Source organism: Malus domestica, chromosome 06, assembly GCF_042453785.1.
Source record: "Malus domestica chromosome 06, GDT2T_hap1".
In the NCBI taxonomy this organism is placed as follows: Eukaryota; Viridiplantae; Streptophyta; class Magnoliopsida; order Rosales; family Rosaceae; genus Malus; species Malus domestica.
This window is the reverse complement of record NC_091666.1, coordinates 30,147,439-30,163,133: the sequence shown is the minus strand read 5'-3', so window position 1 is coordinate 30,163,133 and position 15,695 is coordinate 30,147,439. Positions and strand designations below refer to the sequence as shown.

The window sequence follows — 15,695 nt, the reverse complement described above, 5'->3', positions numbered from 1 at the left end:
GTCCGTTGATCTTTTTCAATTCATCTGATCCGATAGCCGAAAACCAAAAAGATATGAGAGAAGTAAAAAATGGTGTATGAATATCACACCCCAAAGTAGAATATGTTCGTAGATTGTAAACCAGAACCGAGTATTTTCATCTTTTTTTGGTCAAACGATAAACATGATTTTACTTTAATCAGAAAAAAGTTCAAGATAGCGACTGTTACAAAGCGTAGATAATAACTAGCTGGTTGCAATGTATGACCTTTGGCGACAATTTCAATTATTTTTTGGAAAATTAATGATAATAACTTGAAAATTTTAAGTTTTAACGATAATGACAAAATAAAAAGTAAAACAAATAGTACCATAATTGACATTTTAGTGTTAAAATGTGATTTTTCGTTAAAGTGAACAATACCGAGAACTTTTTGTTAAAGTTCCCTTATTTTTCCTCTTGTTTTAGCTTTGTCGACGACATTATTTTGATTCGATTTTGATTACACAAAGCGAAAAGCCGCATCCTTTCGGACGGCGATGAACAAATACATAACATACAAAGAAGAGAACCATTAACCCCGCCACGAAATTGGGGTCCTTGTAGGTGCATAAAATCATAAGCTTTTATTCGTTTTTGTATCGAGCAGTTGTCTCCTGAGATCGAGACCTCCCATGGCTTACAATCGGACGGTACGAGAAGCTGTGAACCGGAGCTTTTAACTTACTGGTTCGTATCTGCAAACGCAGTCGTATATGTTGCCTTTGATCAGTTTTTGGGCCAACCTTTGGTTCTTCACCATTGCAAGCTGCAAAAGAAGTCGTTTTGTATTACTGCTGTGTAAAAGAAAATCTTAGAATCCTATGGCAGGTTGGATCAAAGTTCACTTGGTTCTCTGTCTTACTGGGAATACCGGCTAATGGAAACATCACACCAAACTAAGAGAACCATTGAAATCCTCACCTTTAAAGCGTCGCATTTAAACTTCGCATTAAAGTTGGTATGAAGAGATCTGCCCATGCCTTCCAAGATAACCTGCACGGATAGTGTTAAGTCAATAGAATGATTTGAAGAGTTTTTCTACGTCATTTGTTTTTTGTCTTCGGGTGTTTATTATGTTATAAGTAATGTTTGACAATGGTTTTAGTAGTTTGAATGAGCATCGTACCAAATCGGCCTCTTTTGCAGCAGCGGCTAGCTCAGAGCTAACTTGCCGTAAGTCTATGCAAGGACTGCCGCAACCATTCTCAACAACCATCAAGGGAACCGAAGATGAATTTCCTTTAGAACCATCTAGAGTGCTAACCATTGCATCCACAAGCAAGCCTCCCGCTTCAGCAGCTCTGCGAAGAATGTCACAATGCTGTTGACGAGAAGAATCAGTTTCCTTTTTCCTCGTCATTTTTATATATAAAACGAAAGAAATCGTGCTTATGGACTAACCTTGGCAGCTTCGGCAACAATTTCAGGAAGCTCCATTGCAGTCACATCATTTAGAGCTGGAAGGGAGTTGGCAACCAAAACAACCTGAAAAATCAATCTTATTACGACGTTTTCATTGAATAACTTAATTAGATACGGAATGAGCCTTGGGCAGCAATAAACTTACTTCTGTTCCCCGTCGGAGAAGTTCCCGTGCTAGGGGCAGCATTCCTAGAATAACGTCAGCACCCGAGTTATCCACAAATAGCAAAGCTCTTTTATGTGGACGAGGTTTTTTATCTCCAGATCCTAACATTCTCTCTTTGAAAACATCAAAGTCGTCCACCTGCATACATATTAAAAGCTCATTTACATATGAATAGCCAATTGGCAATTAATTTAAAACAATTGAAAGGACATGGGAACTTGGATTTGAATCCACTTACGCGCCAAGGTCTTTGCATCTTATTGCGGCTCATTCTATAAATTTCAATAATCGTTCCTTTGTGATAGAGATCCACGCAAGCACGGGATCCCCAGTCGAAAATGTTCGCAGCAAGAACACCTTCAATAAGGGTAAGCAGTCTTGCTTCCTGTAAATTAAGAAGGTTTCAAATGATCAGAACACCAGTTTGAAAGTGTCAGATGGAATGGCTCAACTGTACTGGAAGGAACCAATTGTACCATGCCCACAAGAAGTTATATTTACCACAGTTTAACCAATATAGAGTAGGCTTCCATACTCTTTAAACTTTTGCAACGACAGTGAAAGATGAATCGGACAAATATCAACAAATACCATAATGGCGTATGGTAACAACCATATTCAACGAAGAATGGGAATAGTACCTCACTCATACCATCGAGCTCCATTAGCAGATCAGCTAAAACAGCGAGTGATGCCTCATTTTCCCTGTTACATTCATAAAGCAGGAGAGGGTTAGAATCACCATCAGTGAAGTAAATTAACAATGACTTTCATTAGGCAAGACTTTCTTTTACACTATCTAAAGGCACCCGTAAATTGGTTTATGAGGTAGAACCCTCAGAGTTATTGTCATACTCTCATCCACATCACTTGCGAAAGAGTATACGTGCTAGAACTTGATCGAAATCATCTTATCAGCTTTATGAAATAAAGTGAAATTACCTTTGTTTTATACTTCTATACGCATCAACAAATTGGAACTCCCTCAAGCATTCTTCTCTCAGTTCCAACAGATTGGCCAACCCTAACTTTCCATATGCAGCAGGCTCCTCCATCAACCTATACGGCCAGTTGGAAGTTGTTAATAGAATAAGTACATATCAAATTTAATGGATCTGTAAGAAGTAAGAACTTATATTTATAAGAAAACAGGTTTCAGACGGGACACATGATAGCATTGCAAACTTGCATGCACAGAATTGGGAGTCTCAAACCTTATGACTGACCAAAATGTTATATTCAACAAATATGAAATGTAATTTCTCAGAGAGCATAGTTACCGTGCCAAGTGAGCAGAAAAGGCACGAGCAAAAGCATCACCCCTTCTTTTAGCATCATCAGTCCCACCTTCACTTGCCACTGCCTACCATATTTCACACAGACTTCACAAAGTCATAAATCAATAATAAAACAAACTGGAAATGCACAACCACATAACATCTGGTTGCCTATAAAGCTTCAGACAGCAAAAGATGATATAGTTATATCAACAGATGCTCTGACAAATGCTAATGTTTACCTTATCAACAAGGTCTGGTAGATGCTCTGACAGCACAGTGAACCAGTACCTATAGCATGAAAGACACCCCAAATTACACATAGCAAACTAATATCGACATAATTACTAACGTTGTGCAGATGAATTCTATGGATTTCTAAACAAACAGGAAAGTAACAGCATGTACTCACTCTAACTCTCCGTGATCTGAGAGATCGATAGTGTTGGGTTCATACCTGTAAAATCAGAAAAATGAAACAAGTATTTAGTTGAAAAGGCATGAAAGATTAAGAAAAAACCATATAGTGTAAAAGCGCCAATAATTAAGATCCTAGTACAAGATGTGACTCGTGACAGCACAAACATATTAAGGTCTCACTCGTATCACTATAAACGATACCAATACACTGAGTGAAACTGCTGAAGTTCCGTAAAAGCACAAGCTTTGTGAGGATATTCCGACATATGGGAAGGGTGTGTTGGAACTTGGAACCTCCACTCTATTAGAGAGGTTCAGTTACCAACTAATCTAAGCCCCAGCTACAATCTGAGGAGAGTAATGATCAACAACAATCTGTAAGTTAACTTACGTTTTTGGGTCTGCCAATAATGGAAAGACTTCCAAAGTGGGTACCAGATGGAGAACCCCAACGTTTAAAGCACTTGCATCAGAACGCAGAGTACCTCCTTTGGATGAAGGAACTTCAAAGCCTCCAAGTCCAGTAGTTCCAGGTGGAGCCATTGGTACTGGAGCAGTAATCTCAGTCCCTTTGCGAACAAACTTTTCCATCCATGAAATCTGCATTCAAGGTTTCCGACTCACATAAGTACTAGGATTTATTAGTCATACTTGAAAAGGCAATATAGTATCTGTCCAAATTCCATTAAGAAGCATAAGAATAAGACTATAGTCTTTCCCCTTTTTTCATAAGAAACCCAAATTTTTATTAGTAAAGAAACTGATACAAGTAACGTGAACAAGAACATCAACAAATCCGAGAAAACAACATGAAGCAAAGACTTAAAGTACGATAAAATAGAATGATATATAGGAGCATTCATGGTGAGACCAGTCAGAAACAATGGCTTGTAGTTGTACATACTCAAAAGTCGATCACAATTGAAACCGCAGCTGATTGCCCCTTTCCTATTCCTATATTCCATATTCAGGCAGCTCTTATGGAAATTCATCTAGAGATTGCAACCTGTTGCCTCTGAGCCAAGTTGGCCTTTAGAAAGAATATATGCGCCTGTATAGTTGCTCCAATAATCTAATTTTCAAAGATGCCTGAGTTATTTATTTATTTGGAATAGTATCAAAAGATGTGATTCTGGAGCATCATTGTAGTGGAGTCACTTTTCCACTCCCAGAAAAAAAAGCTGTGATACGTTGCGGGACATTCTGAATTCTGATTATTTTTTTATTTATTTTTTTCAGGCTGATATATTTAGAGCTGGATTAATGCCTTCCTGAAACTAAACAAAAGAAAACCATACAACCCAGATCCATTATTATCAGAGGGTCAGCAGCTCGAGGTCAGGTCTTTTCAGCTCTGATAACACTTTACCTTCTCGTTCAAATCCCCAAGTGGTGGACCATGAATCTTTCCTCCGGTATATGGTGCGCCCATAGGAAATCTTTCAACTAAATGATGGACCATCAAGTCATCGAGACCATGCTTTTCATAGCTCATAAATGCGCCTAAAGCCCCCAGAAAACCTTCATGTCTCAAGAACATTGCTTGTGCCTCTCCTTTCGACCTAAAAAACACACACATCCAATATTTTCAAACTTTAAGATAAAGCAGTAAACAAATTATACTCAAGATCAAAGACAAGGAAGAAGAGGATTTAACGTCTAAAACTTGATAAGTAAGTTGTATGTGTACCAGAACTGAACCGCAAAGGAGATAGTGTCCATGGTATAAGCATGACCCCTTATGAAAAAGCCTCCAAAAAATATTCGCTTCAGACCAAACCGTAGTGCATTTAGATAAGCTATCTGCACCAAACGGTCCAATCAGATCACCAAAATCAGCACATCTTTAGATATCACATATTCGAATAAGGCACAACATAAATTGCATAACAATAACATAATCTTGTAAGTGAAAAAAACACCTGGCCAATATTATAAGAAATCATTCGTAAGAGAGACAGGGATATATCTTCAGGACTGTAGTCTTCAAGCTCCTTTTTTTCTGAAATAGCCTTCCCAAAACTAGAGGCGATGGTTGACGCAGAGAGTCCGATCTATAACATGTTTTATGATTAGGGATGCTTAGTCACTCTACTAGATTAAGGAAATTTGCATAATTCATGATAATCAATATTAAGATTTCTGGACTAATTTACAGCTCCAAACTTCAGAGTAGCGTTCTCCACAGAATAGACAATCTGCATACCTTTGAGTAGTCCATACCACCATAAATGTCCCCAACAAGCATGTCTATAGTCCTATTATCTCCCCGTTGACTCAGCTCTAACAACTCGTCAAAACTGATATGGAGAATGAATTAGTCAAAGACCTGGACAAACTTTCTAGAAAGAGATGAGATGAAAAATGGAAAGCAACAAAACATTAATCCGAAGAACAAAATACCTTTTGCACTTTGTTAACAGTTTTCCCAAGCCCCAATAAGTACCACCACCAACATTTGTCCCACTTATCCGCTGAAATTTGCCATCTCCATCAACCTAGAGCAACATAGGTTAATTGATGATAAATAGACTCAACAAGTCTCCAGAATTAATAACAAGAAAACATAAGAAAGAGTTACCTTAATCATACTAACACCGGACCCAATGTTAACTAGAAGATACGGGAATAATTCATTCTGGTCAATCTGCACAAACTCTTTCTGACCCTCCTTGTGTGTGAAAGCTTCATGACGAATTGCCTACTAGAAATCAAGGTAGAACATAATTACCTCTCAGAGAAGTAAGATTATGATGGAGGAAAGAAAGCAAAAATGTACTATAAGATAATATGAGTACTTGATGACGTCCCTGTATGGTATCCACACAATTTATCAGCAAGCCATGAATGAAAAATGTCGTGATAATTCCAAATCATCGTGTTTTTTTTTTCAGACGGTAATTCATTCAACACCTCCCATACACAAGGAGGAGAGATGAGCATATGAGAACACCAAATAAACACTGGATGCCAGATTTCTCAAATAAAAAACCTCTAATAACACAAATGAAGTGAAACAAAAAGGCAAAAGTTAAAGTTTGTTTTTCTTGGTAACATATGAACTCAACTCAAATTTACTGATAGAGGCAAAGTCAACATCCAGGAGCAGAGAATTAGAAGTTTTTAATGTTCTTACTGGAAACTAATGGACAAACAAGAAGTTCATATCATTTTTCAAACGAAAAACACATAAAAAGGAGCAAAAAGTACTGATCCATAAGAAAATGTTATTTTGTACCAACATCCACCTTGAGTAGAAAATTTGCTCCAGCCACTAGACAATTCATTTCGTCTTCTTTGTCAAGACTAACCCCAAGCCGTTCTTTGAAGAGGTCCGCAAACTTGTATGCCCCACCACCTGTGGCCTTCAGGCAAGAATTCACTCATTGATGTTAGTATGATCCCTAAAAATACACAGAAATAATGGAATTCCAAAATACAAAACAAGATCGATAAACCATTATATTACCTTAATTACGGAACTTTCATTGGTTGGGGCATCAGGATTCCAGATACGAGCATCCATTCCTATCCACAATTAGTCTTTCTTAGAACACAGGTATATGTTTTTGCTAAAAACTTGAAGGATTCAAGCATAAATATCATATAAGTTCAAGAAATCTACTATGCTTGGCTATTGAATAAAACGACTGCAGCAAGAGAAAAGAACAGCCAGAAGAATATACCACCACGGTGAAGCTGCTTCGAATAGATGAAGTCTAAGCACTCATTAATCTTGTTCGTCTCAAACTTCACAAAATGAAGCCTCCCACCAAGAATAGGATAGCTTCTCCTACTACCATTTGATATTTCCAATCTTTCCTTCAAAGTTTTCTTCCTTTTATCATCAATTGATTGACCTTCATGTCTTGAGAAATACACCAACTTGATGAGAGATCCTGCCATTAAACCATTAAACAGCTTAAAATGCCGATTTTTATAAACACACTAAAACAGTTTCCTCGAACTCAAAATTTTGCACGCGATCTCACACAGGCAGGTACTGATCACAAATTCACAACTAAACTTAAAACACCACAAATTATAACACCAACGATCACAATTAAGCCATTCTCTCTATATATAGTAATGCATGCATAATTTCCCTTTCTCTTCACCAAATCAAACATTTTTTTTATACATGTGATATTGGGGGAGGGGGAAATCAAACTCGGGACCTCCATGCACGGGTGAGCGCACTTAACCAACTGAGCTACAAGCCTCTTGCTCCACTAAATCAAACTTCTACTTTCCTTAAAAAAGATGATCGCTTTAATCTATAAAGCTAAGCAGAGAACAACAGAAAACACAATCCCCTACAGTGAAAACTAACAAAACAGAAAATTTAGAATCCAAAAACCACAAGACTTTTCAAAAACAAGTGATTGAAGTGAAGTATAAAAATTATACCTCCAATGTCCAAAGCCAAGTGAGACAGGTCATCAGACTGATTAGGCAGAAGAATTGTAGGGTCCCTCTCTTCAAAATTCCCTTGAATGGCAGCTTTGCTGAGGTCCAACTGAGGCCGGGAACCCGACCGGTGAATCGAACTTCCGGTGGCCTGAGCCATATCTCTCTCAACCTCTCCTCCTTCTGTTCTAATCACCACATGGGACTCTAAAGTATAACTAATTTTGTCAGCTTCTTCTTCTCCCTCTCTCTCTTTTATATCGTTAGTTCCAAGAACTGGGTCCTCTCTTAATCCAGCCATTAATCCAAATATCAACCCTTCCCAACCTCTCAACTGTTACCCTTTGGGCTGCGTGTGCCCACTTTGACCTAATTAAAATTTGATTAAAAAAGTTGAACAAATGGATTAAATTTACAAACTTTGAAGATATTGGAATTAAAGTTGCTGACTTTGATGAAAATTGGGCTGAAATTAATTGAAATTATCAAGCTTTTAAATGTATCTTGACCACCAAAGACAAAATTTACATTAAATTACAAGAAAACACAAGTAAATTATGTAATTAAACAGAAACAAAAAATTGAAAGAAATGACCCAGAAGATTAAAAAAAACAACAAAAATGGTAAATTAAAAAGTGGGGTTAGGTGAGGAAGTGGGAGGGAGGTGGTTGAACTGGAATGTCAACAAAAACAAATCAAATGGGAAACATTAAAAATGTGAGACTTTGGATCCGAGAGGAGGGAAGGCAGCAACGCAGTTAGAGAGATCATGAAAAGATTGGTACCTTTCGTTGAAGGAGATTTGGGGCAGTCAGCAGTTGTTGTGTCTCGGGTTTTGTGATGGGTTTGGTTTGTTCCTCCGGTGATTGGCGGGCTGGGTGGTGTACACGTACTCGCTTAGGGAGCGCGTGATATATACGCTGATTTCGTGCTGTGGCGCCCGTGAAGAAATACCATGTGGTTTTCGTCGTCCCACTCTCCTTCTCCACGCATGTGTTACACGCGCCTAAAAGGACAAAACAAATATTTAACCGTGGCACGTCAGCTTGCTGCTGGCATAATGCCGGGCTTGAAGAATTTGATCCAGCTTCGATTGAAGAAGATGAAGAAAAAGAAAGAAATAAAAAGGAGATGGATTGCCTGTCCTCTCATTTCTATACTCTTCTCATCTCCTTCTGTTTTATGCGGTCACGGTTAAGTCACGTCAATATTTTATATTCCTATTACTTTTTGTTTTATTATTTTTATAGAAAAATCAATATAAAATGTTGACGTGGCTTAACCGTAACCATACAAACAGAAAAATATGAGAAAGGTATGGAAATGGAAGGGGAGACAATCCACCTCCAAAAAAAAAGGGAACTTTAACGAAAAGCACCCGGTACTGTTCAATTTAACGAAAAACCACATTTTTACACTAAAAAGTCAATCCTGGTACTATTCACTTTACCCTTTATTTTGTCTTTATCATTAAAACTCAAAGTTTTCAAACCCTTTTCATTAGTTTTCTAAAAAAAAAAGGATTATTGGCGGCTTTGAGAGAGAGAGAGAGAGAGAGAGAGAGAGAGGGATTTGGGATTATATTTATAGGAAAACTAATGAAAAGGGCTTGAAAACTTTGAGTTTTAATGATAAGGACAAAATAAAAGGTAAAGTGAATAGTACCAGGATTGACTTTTTAGTGTAAAAATGTGGTTTTTCGTTAAAGTGAACAGTACCGGGTGCTTTTCGTTAAAGTTCCCTATATTTATAAGGATGTGATTGGGACTTAACTCTAGAGATCGTCCCTGGACCCCTAGGAATTATGTGATTATGATGAATTTAAATTTTAAATTTTAAATTTATATTTAATTTTAAATTTTAAATTTTGAAATGAATAATGAAGATCATGAGATTTTATCTCTAAAAAAGGATCCGACGAGAATATTTTTCCGGCTCACAGTTACTTTACACATTTATAAATGAATATTTTGTGTCATTTCAATATTTATAACACTCAAAATTGACTCCAACAAAAAATAACCATAACATCAATGTACACGGTATATTAGCATTTTTGTATTTAGCAGCTCAGATGGAAAATTTGTCAAGTTCCAAAAGGATTGGCTATATAAAATATTGGAGAAAACTAAAAATTTATAATTTTGTGGGTCATGTTTTGAATTGTGAACTAAGTGCGATAATTTACATTTATCGTGTTATCAATTATCTTCTTCTATCTCTAGTTACGTTTTCACTCATTTTCACTCTTTGAATACCTTCAGTCAATTCACTTCTATCATTTTCAATCCGTTTGGTGAAATGAGATTTTTTCTCCGCAAATTGAGGTCAAAATATGTCAATCTTTTTTTTTTTAATCAACTTTATTGCTAACAAGTATTAAACCCAAGGCATGAATCCATTTTATTTTGGTAGTTGATTTCAGAAGTTAAACTATGTTACTTTCCTTTGTGATTTGGTGGAATTTTTTGGTTGCGAGGTTCTTAGTATGTACTCAAACATTTTGTTATGAAATAGGGTACCTAACATTCATAATTATTTTACTATATCGTTATAAATGAATATTTTGTGTCATTTCAATATTTATAAATAATATAAAATCGACTCGAATACACGACAAAACGTAAAATCAAAATAGGGTGTAAAGTTGCAATATTACCAATTGGATCATTAGCACTGTAAAATATTGGAGAAACTAAAAGGTTACACTTAGCAACTAGTAATTCTTGGAATTGTAAAAGTAAGAGGGTAAACCACATAGAAGGTTTAAACTAATGTATTATGGTTTAGTGGTATTTTTGTTCACTTGTAAGTGAGAGGTCTTAGGTTCGATTTTTACCAAAAACGAATTTGAACCAGATTATTACTAACTCATTATGAGGTTAAGCCCGCCCCTTCCCCTACAATATCGTTTGCTCAAAAAGAACAGAAAAAAAAAAAAGATAAAACCTTTTTTTTTTAACAAACAATAATAAATCTACAGGGATGGGGCTAAACCTAGTAATAATGTAATTCAAATTTTCGTTTAGTGAGAATCAAACTAAGACATCTTCCTTACAAGTGAAAAGGAACAGAGACTACTACCAAGTCACAATATACTAAACTTAATCTGTTAACATGCAAGGGCTGGTAAAACACTGTTTGGATCTACTTTCACTTCCAAATCAAATCTCGGATGAAAAAGGGATCCAAACAGTAACAGTTTCATCCCAAAAAGCTTCACCATCCACTTTCATGGCAGGGTCCAGAGAATATAGAGTTTCGCCACAAAAAGCTTCACCATCCACTTTCATGGCAGATTCCAGCAAATGTAGACACAACTGTTTTTTTTTTTTTTAAAAGAACATTTGAATAAGCTAAAAGGAGTTTGAACATGTTAAGGATCCACATGAACACATAAAAACCATCTTTCGTATATACCTAAAAAGCTTGTTTGTTCATACAGCTGCAATTCCACGAGAAGAGAAGAACACAAAAAGAAAAAAATACGGATCGACGGACGCTAGTCTCATCCAGTACAACCGTATTATTAAAACATCTAGTAAACATTGGACAGGTAGAAAACCGGACACTGTAATTTTTCATCATCATTTCACATGAGAAAAATCAAGCATTGGCAGCCTTCTCCACAGGAGATGTCTCTGTACTGCCACTTGATTTGGTTTGCTTGGTTTGATAGTCTTTAACAGCTGCCTTGATGGCATCCTCCGCGAGCATGCTGCAGTGAAGCTTAACTGGAGGTAGGGAAAGATGTTTTGCAATCTCTCTGCAACGACATTCAAAAGAACCAATCAAAACAATGAGCAAAAATGTGGTGAAGAAAATGACATATTATCAAGGCTTCCAGCAGAACAAACTCTTTGAGCAACAGCAAACCAGAGCTCAAACATGATAACATGAATATCGATTAGTTGGCGGAAGGACACCATGGTAAGTATCATACATACTAATATTAACTAAATGCCGAGAATACAAAAGCAGAAGTCACAGGTTCATACAAAGCCAACAAGTTAATAACAAAATAACAAAACTAGCATCATGCAAACCAAAAATACACTCAATTAAATATCCAAGACCATAATGTTAACGACAATATCAGCAAGAAATATGAACAAAAGAAATTCGATAAGTATATAAGAGGAAGAGCAGAACTCACGTGTTCTTAATAGTCAGGACTTCCTCCATTTGTTTCCCCTTCACCCATTCCGTAGCTGAAAGAAGATACAAACCCAGCATTAGACAAATTAAATCGAAGCTATCAGTCCAGAAAGAATCATATTAGCCAATTTAAGACCAAAAACTAAGCAAGGTAAGATTCATAAGCCATGAAACAGTAACAATTATTCATCTTAAACCTATATAAATATTACAATTCCAAATTTATTAGCTTCAAAGAAAGCAGCAACACAACCGATTTGTTTCAGTGGGCCAAAATCTCCCATTACCCCAAATTGTGCCTGCAGTTGATTGATTACTGAAACAGCAAAACGGTTCCCGGACAATTATACAAATGGCAACCTCAAGCCAACAAGGCTCCCAGCTCTGCAAGGGTGAGGGGAACGTCTATCATACGCAGCCTTACCCTTGCTTTGCAAAGAGGCTGTTTCCATGATTCAAAACAAAAGAGCGACCTTTCCGTTGCGCCAAGACTCTCCCTTCCGAGATGATTACACAAATAAACAAATTAATCATTGTCTCTACGAATTGGAATGAAATACGAAAAGTTGGGAAAAGGTATGGATTCAATCTAAACAACTGGAAATTTTAATTGGCAACCCAACAGAACAAGTTATAAGCTCAAAGCTACACATTCTTATGCATACCTCAAATTAATCCAACAAATCACCAAAGAATTCAATCAATAAACACTACAGTCCATATAGCAAGCTTCGAATTCCGATTCCGATTGCTATTAAAAAACAATTTCATTCTTGTCTGCCAAAACATTTTCTAGGCAACCAAACAGTAAATAACATACACAAATATCTGAATATATATATATATATTTATATATACACACAGATCTAAACGTGACTAACCGACAGAAGAAGAAGCAATGGCCGATCCACACCCAAAGGTCTTGAAGCAGGCATCAACAATCTTTCCCGTGCTGTCGTCGACCTTAATCTGGAGTTTCATCACGTCGCCACAGGCTGGCGCGCCGACGAGCCCCGTGCCGACCGTCGGATCATTCTTATCGAACGATCCTACGTTGCGGGGGTTGTCGTAGTGGTCCACCACCCTCTCGTGGTACATACGTGGCAGGCCCAGGACCGCTGGCGACTGAGCCTCCGGTGACCCCAGACGGCCGCCTTGGAGAAGCCTCTTCGCCGCAAGTCTCAACATTTTTGCTCGGACGTTGCAAAATTTTCAGGTGAAATATTCGATTTTTGTGAACGAAGACGGAGAAATCTTAGGGATTTGCGGTTTTGGATAGCACCAATTTCCCGGATTTCTGGATGAGCTTGTGGACAGGTGGACAGGTGGACGGTGGAGATTTCACTCGGGTTTTCATGAGCCCATTTGGGCCTGTTTGGACCTTGGTCCAATTATAAACGGGCCTGGGCTTTTTATATTACCATTAGAAAATGAGTGGTTTATTGTAAACTCGAAAGTGTTTTTTGGACACCCAAAGTTTTGGAAGAAAAATTAAGGGACAGATACCCCTTGACAAAATGACCCAAAAACCCATTTAAATATTTCAGAATAAAACAAAAATAAATTTATATTCTTTTTTTTGTAAATAATGAAATTAACATTGAAAAATAAAAAAAAAGGATGTGAGGTCGCTGTCGATCTCCACTGTCAAATCTCTATACATAGGGAGAAAAGGCAAAAAAAATGAACCTTTTATAATACCCAAATTACCTTTCTCTCATTAAGATTTCTAAAAATAAAATAAAAAAATTTCACAGTGAGACTGTGAGTATTATGTTCACTATGTTTTAAAATATATTTAAAAAAGTAATATCTAAAAAAAGTAAAAAAAAAAAAAAAAAGTCAATTGACATGTGCGGCAAGAGGCTAGTATTTTAGAATAGCAAAGTTTGTTTTGCTGTTAGTTTTAAATTCTTTTTAGTAGCTATTAAGTTTCACTTTTAATGAAATAAAGCATAATTTATTAAGGGCTCGATTTGGTATTTTGCAAAGATAGTTGGGTGTCCAAAGACCACTTCTGGGTGTAAAAAACAACTTTTGACAAATTGCTTAAGGTTAAAGATGATAATGAAGTAGATCGGGTCGGGAAATGCAAATACCATAAGCATCCACATTCTATTTGTATTGATTTTTTTTTTCTTTAAAGTAATACAAAATAATTCATAATTAGCATTACATTAAATACTAAAGAATAATTTCCCCCCCCCCAAAAAAAAACCAAAGAATACTACTAATTTTGAACGACGAAGAAACAAAATTCTAAATTGAATTTTTTTTATGTAAAACTATATATTTTTAATACTTTAAAGTGTTAAACAGATATACAAGACAATTTTAAGGGGGAGAGTTTTATTAACGTATTCGTTTCATCGGGTTTAAAAGGTGCAAATTTTCACGGTTATCCGTATCCAAGACGATTTTTGACATCTTTAGCCCACGTATTTAAAGTTTGTCCACCGTAACTTGAGCCAATTTTTTTTAATAAATGAGACGTGTTGGACCATCCCACATGCGCAACGAACAAGAATACAAAATAATAGGAATATTATTAAACAAACAAGAATGCCGGAACGGCTACAAACCCTAAGAGGATATATTGTGACTAACTTATTCTCAACCGAATAACAAGCATGCTATTTATAATAAACTAACCCTAATCTCTAACAAAACCTAATTTTAACGGGCTAAGCCTAGAAAACCAAACATTCAAATAAACCAAAATACTAATATTTTCCAACACCCCCTGTCAAACTCATGGCGGTATACGACATGGGTTTGCAAACAAGCAGATGCAGACTAGCTCCGTTAGGCGGACAGACAGACAGGCAGGCTCCGCAATGCGGACAAACAAGGCAAACGGAAGAGCAAACAAGCGAGCAAACGAACAATCCAGACTTCAATCAACAAGGCCCAACTAAAGGCCTTCAATCAAAACATGATAGCCCAACAGATTGTGGGCTTCATACCTTTTTTTTTTCCTCTTTTTTTTTTCTATTTTTTTTCCTTTTTTTTTCCCTTTTCTCCCTTTTTTATTTCTAAATCAAACAAGACATTCCCTTTTCTCCAGTGCGACATGGATGATGGGTGCAGTAGTAGCAATGGCGGTGGACGAAGAAGATGAAGAATGCAGCAGTGGGTACTGGTGAATGGTTCAGACGAACGGCTGGGACGGGGTCGGGTTGCAGGATGCAGCATAGCAGATGCAGGTTTGGCGGCGTGACAGGGTTGGGTCCAAGGCGGCGGGAGGTTCATCAGATCCGATCCGACGCGGCGCGCAGTCAGCGACTTCAAGTACGAGTGCAGGTTATCAAGTGTTTCAGACTGGGTGCAGGGTGGCGAGGTGGTCGCATACGGTGCAGGTTCAATTCATCGAACTTGGCTGCGATGAGTGCAGTGGCTGGAGCATGGGCAATTTCACTGGTGCGGGTAGGCTGTAGGCAGATGGTGGTGGTAGGATTGTGGTTCAGACAGAGATGTGAGGCGGTTGCGTGACGACGGCAAGGGATCTGGGTGCAAGCGCAAGCGGGTTCGATCCGGGTCTGGTACATGGTGCAGCGGCGTGAGTCATGCAGGCAACGTGGGGCGAGTCGAACAGGTGCAGATGCAGCGGTGGGGTTATGGCAGATTCAACTTTTGTTTTCAAACAACAAAACCCGAACTAAAACAAAACTGATAGTTTGATACTGAACAAACAGATCGATATCAACCCCCATTAATTCCCGAAGGATTTAACCTGCTCTGATACCAAGTTAAGCAATATCAGAGTGCGCAACGAATAAGAATGCAAAATAATAGGAATATTATTAAACAAACAAGAAC

At 37.4% G+C, this 15,695-nt stretch overlaps 2 protein-coding genes across 2 annotated transcripts; both read right to left on the bottom strand.

The window, feature by feature from the left end:
- Window positions 1-335: 335 nt before the first annotated feature.
- LOC103420318 (pantothenate kinase 2) lies at window positions 336-8,636 on the bottom strand. The gene is made up of 23 exons (XM_008358376.4): window positions 8,504-8,636; window positions 7,718-8,086; window positions 6,994-7,206; window positions 6,777-6,835; window positions 6,556-6,672; window positions 5,889-6,008; window positions 5,711-5,805; window positions 5,514-5,607; window positions 5,230-5,361; window positions 4,998-5,110; window positions 4,677-4,869; window positions 3,699-3,907; window positions 3,300-3,344; window positions 3,130-3,178; window positions 2,891-2,973; window positions 2,553-2,669; window positions 2,252-2,315; window positions 1,849-1,995; window positions 1,590-1,748; window positions 1,424-1,507; window positions 1,149-1,343; window positions 944-1,015; window positions 336-788 (listed from the first exon to the last, which is right to left on the bottom strand). The coding sequence occupies exons 2-23, from the start codon at window positions 8,016-8,018 to the stop codon at window positions 699-701; spliced, it is 2,751 nt and encodes a 916-aa protein (XP_008356598.2). The 5' UTR covers window positions 8,019-8,086; window positions 8,504-8,636; the 3' UTR covers window positions 336-698.
- Window positions 8,637-11,109: 2,473 nt separating this feature from the next.
- LOC103437707 (iron-sulfur cluster assembly protein 1) lies at window positions 11,110-13,201 on the bottom strand. The gene is made up of 3 exons (XM_008376204.4): window positions 12,758-13,201; window positions 11,875-11,929; window positions 11,110-11,484 (listed from the first exon to the last, which is right to left on the bottom strand). The coding sequence occupies exons 1-3, from the start codon at window positions 13,062-13,064 to the stop codon at window positions 11,325-11,327; spliced, it is 522 nt and encodes a 173-aa protein (XP_008374426.1). The 5' UTR covers window positions 13,065-13,201; the 3' UTR covers window positions 11,110-11,324.
- Window positions 13,202-15,695: the final 2,494 nt, after the last annotated feature.

Excerpts from the sequence above, each read along its gene's own strand:
- LOC103420318 (XM_008358376.4), bottom strand. The coding sequence starts at position 8,018 with ATGGCTGGATTAAGAGAGGACCCAGTTCTTGGAACTAACGATATAAAA. Across the intron at positions 6,673-6,776 it reads ATGAAAGTTCCGTAATTAAG|GCCACAGGTGGTGGGGCATA; the intron begins GTAATATAATGG and ends TCTTGCCTGAAG. Across the intron at positions 6,009-6,555 it reads GAGCAAATTTTCTACTCAAG|GCAATTCGTCATGAAGCTTT; the intron begins GTGGATGTTGGT and ends GATTTCTAGTAG.
- LOC103437707 (XM_008376204.4), bottom strand. The coding sequence starts at position 13,064 with ATGTTGAGACTTGCGGCGAAGAGGCTTCTCCAAGGCGGCCGTCTGGGG. Across the intron at positions 11,930-12,757 it reads CATTGCTTCTTCTTCTGTCG|CTACGGAATGGGTGAAGGGG; the intron begins GTTAGTCACGTT and ends ATCTTCTTTCAG. Across the intron at positions 11,485-11,874 it reads GTCCTGACTATTAAGAACAC|AGAGATTGCAAAACATCTTT; the intron begins GTGAGTTCTGCT and ends ATGTCGTTGCAG.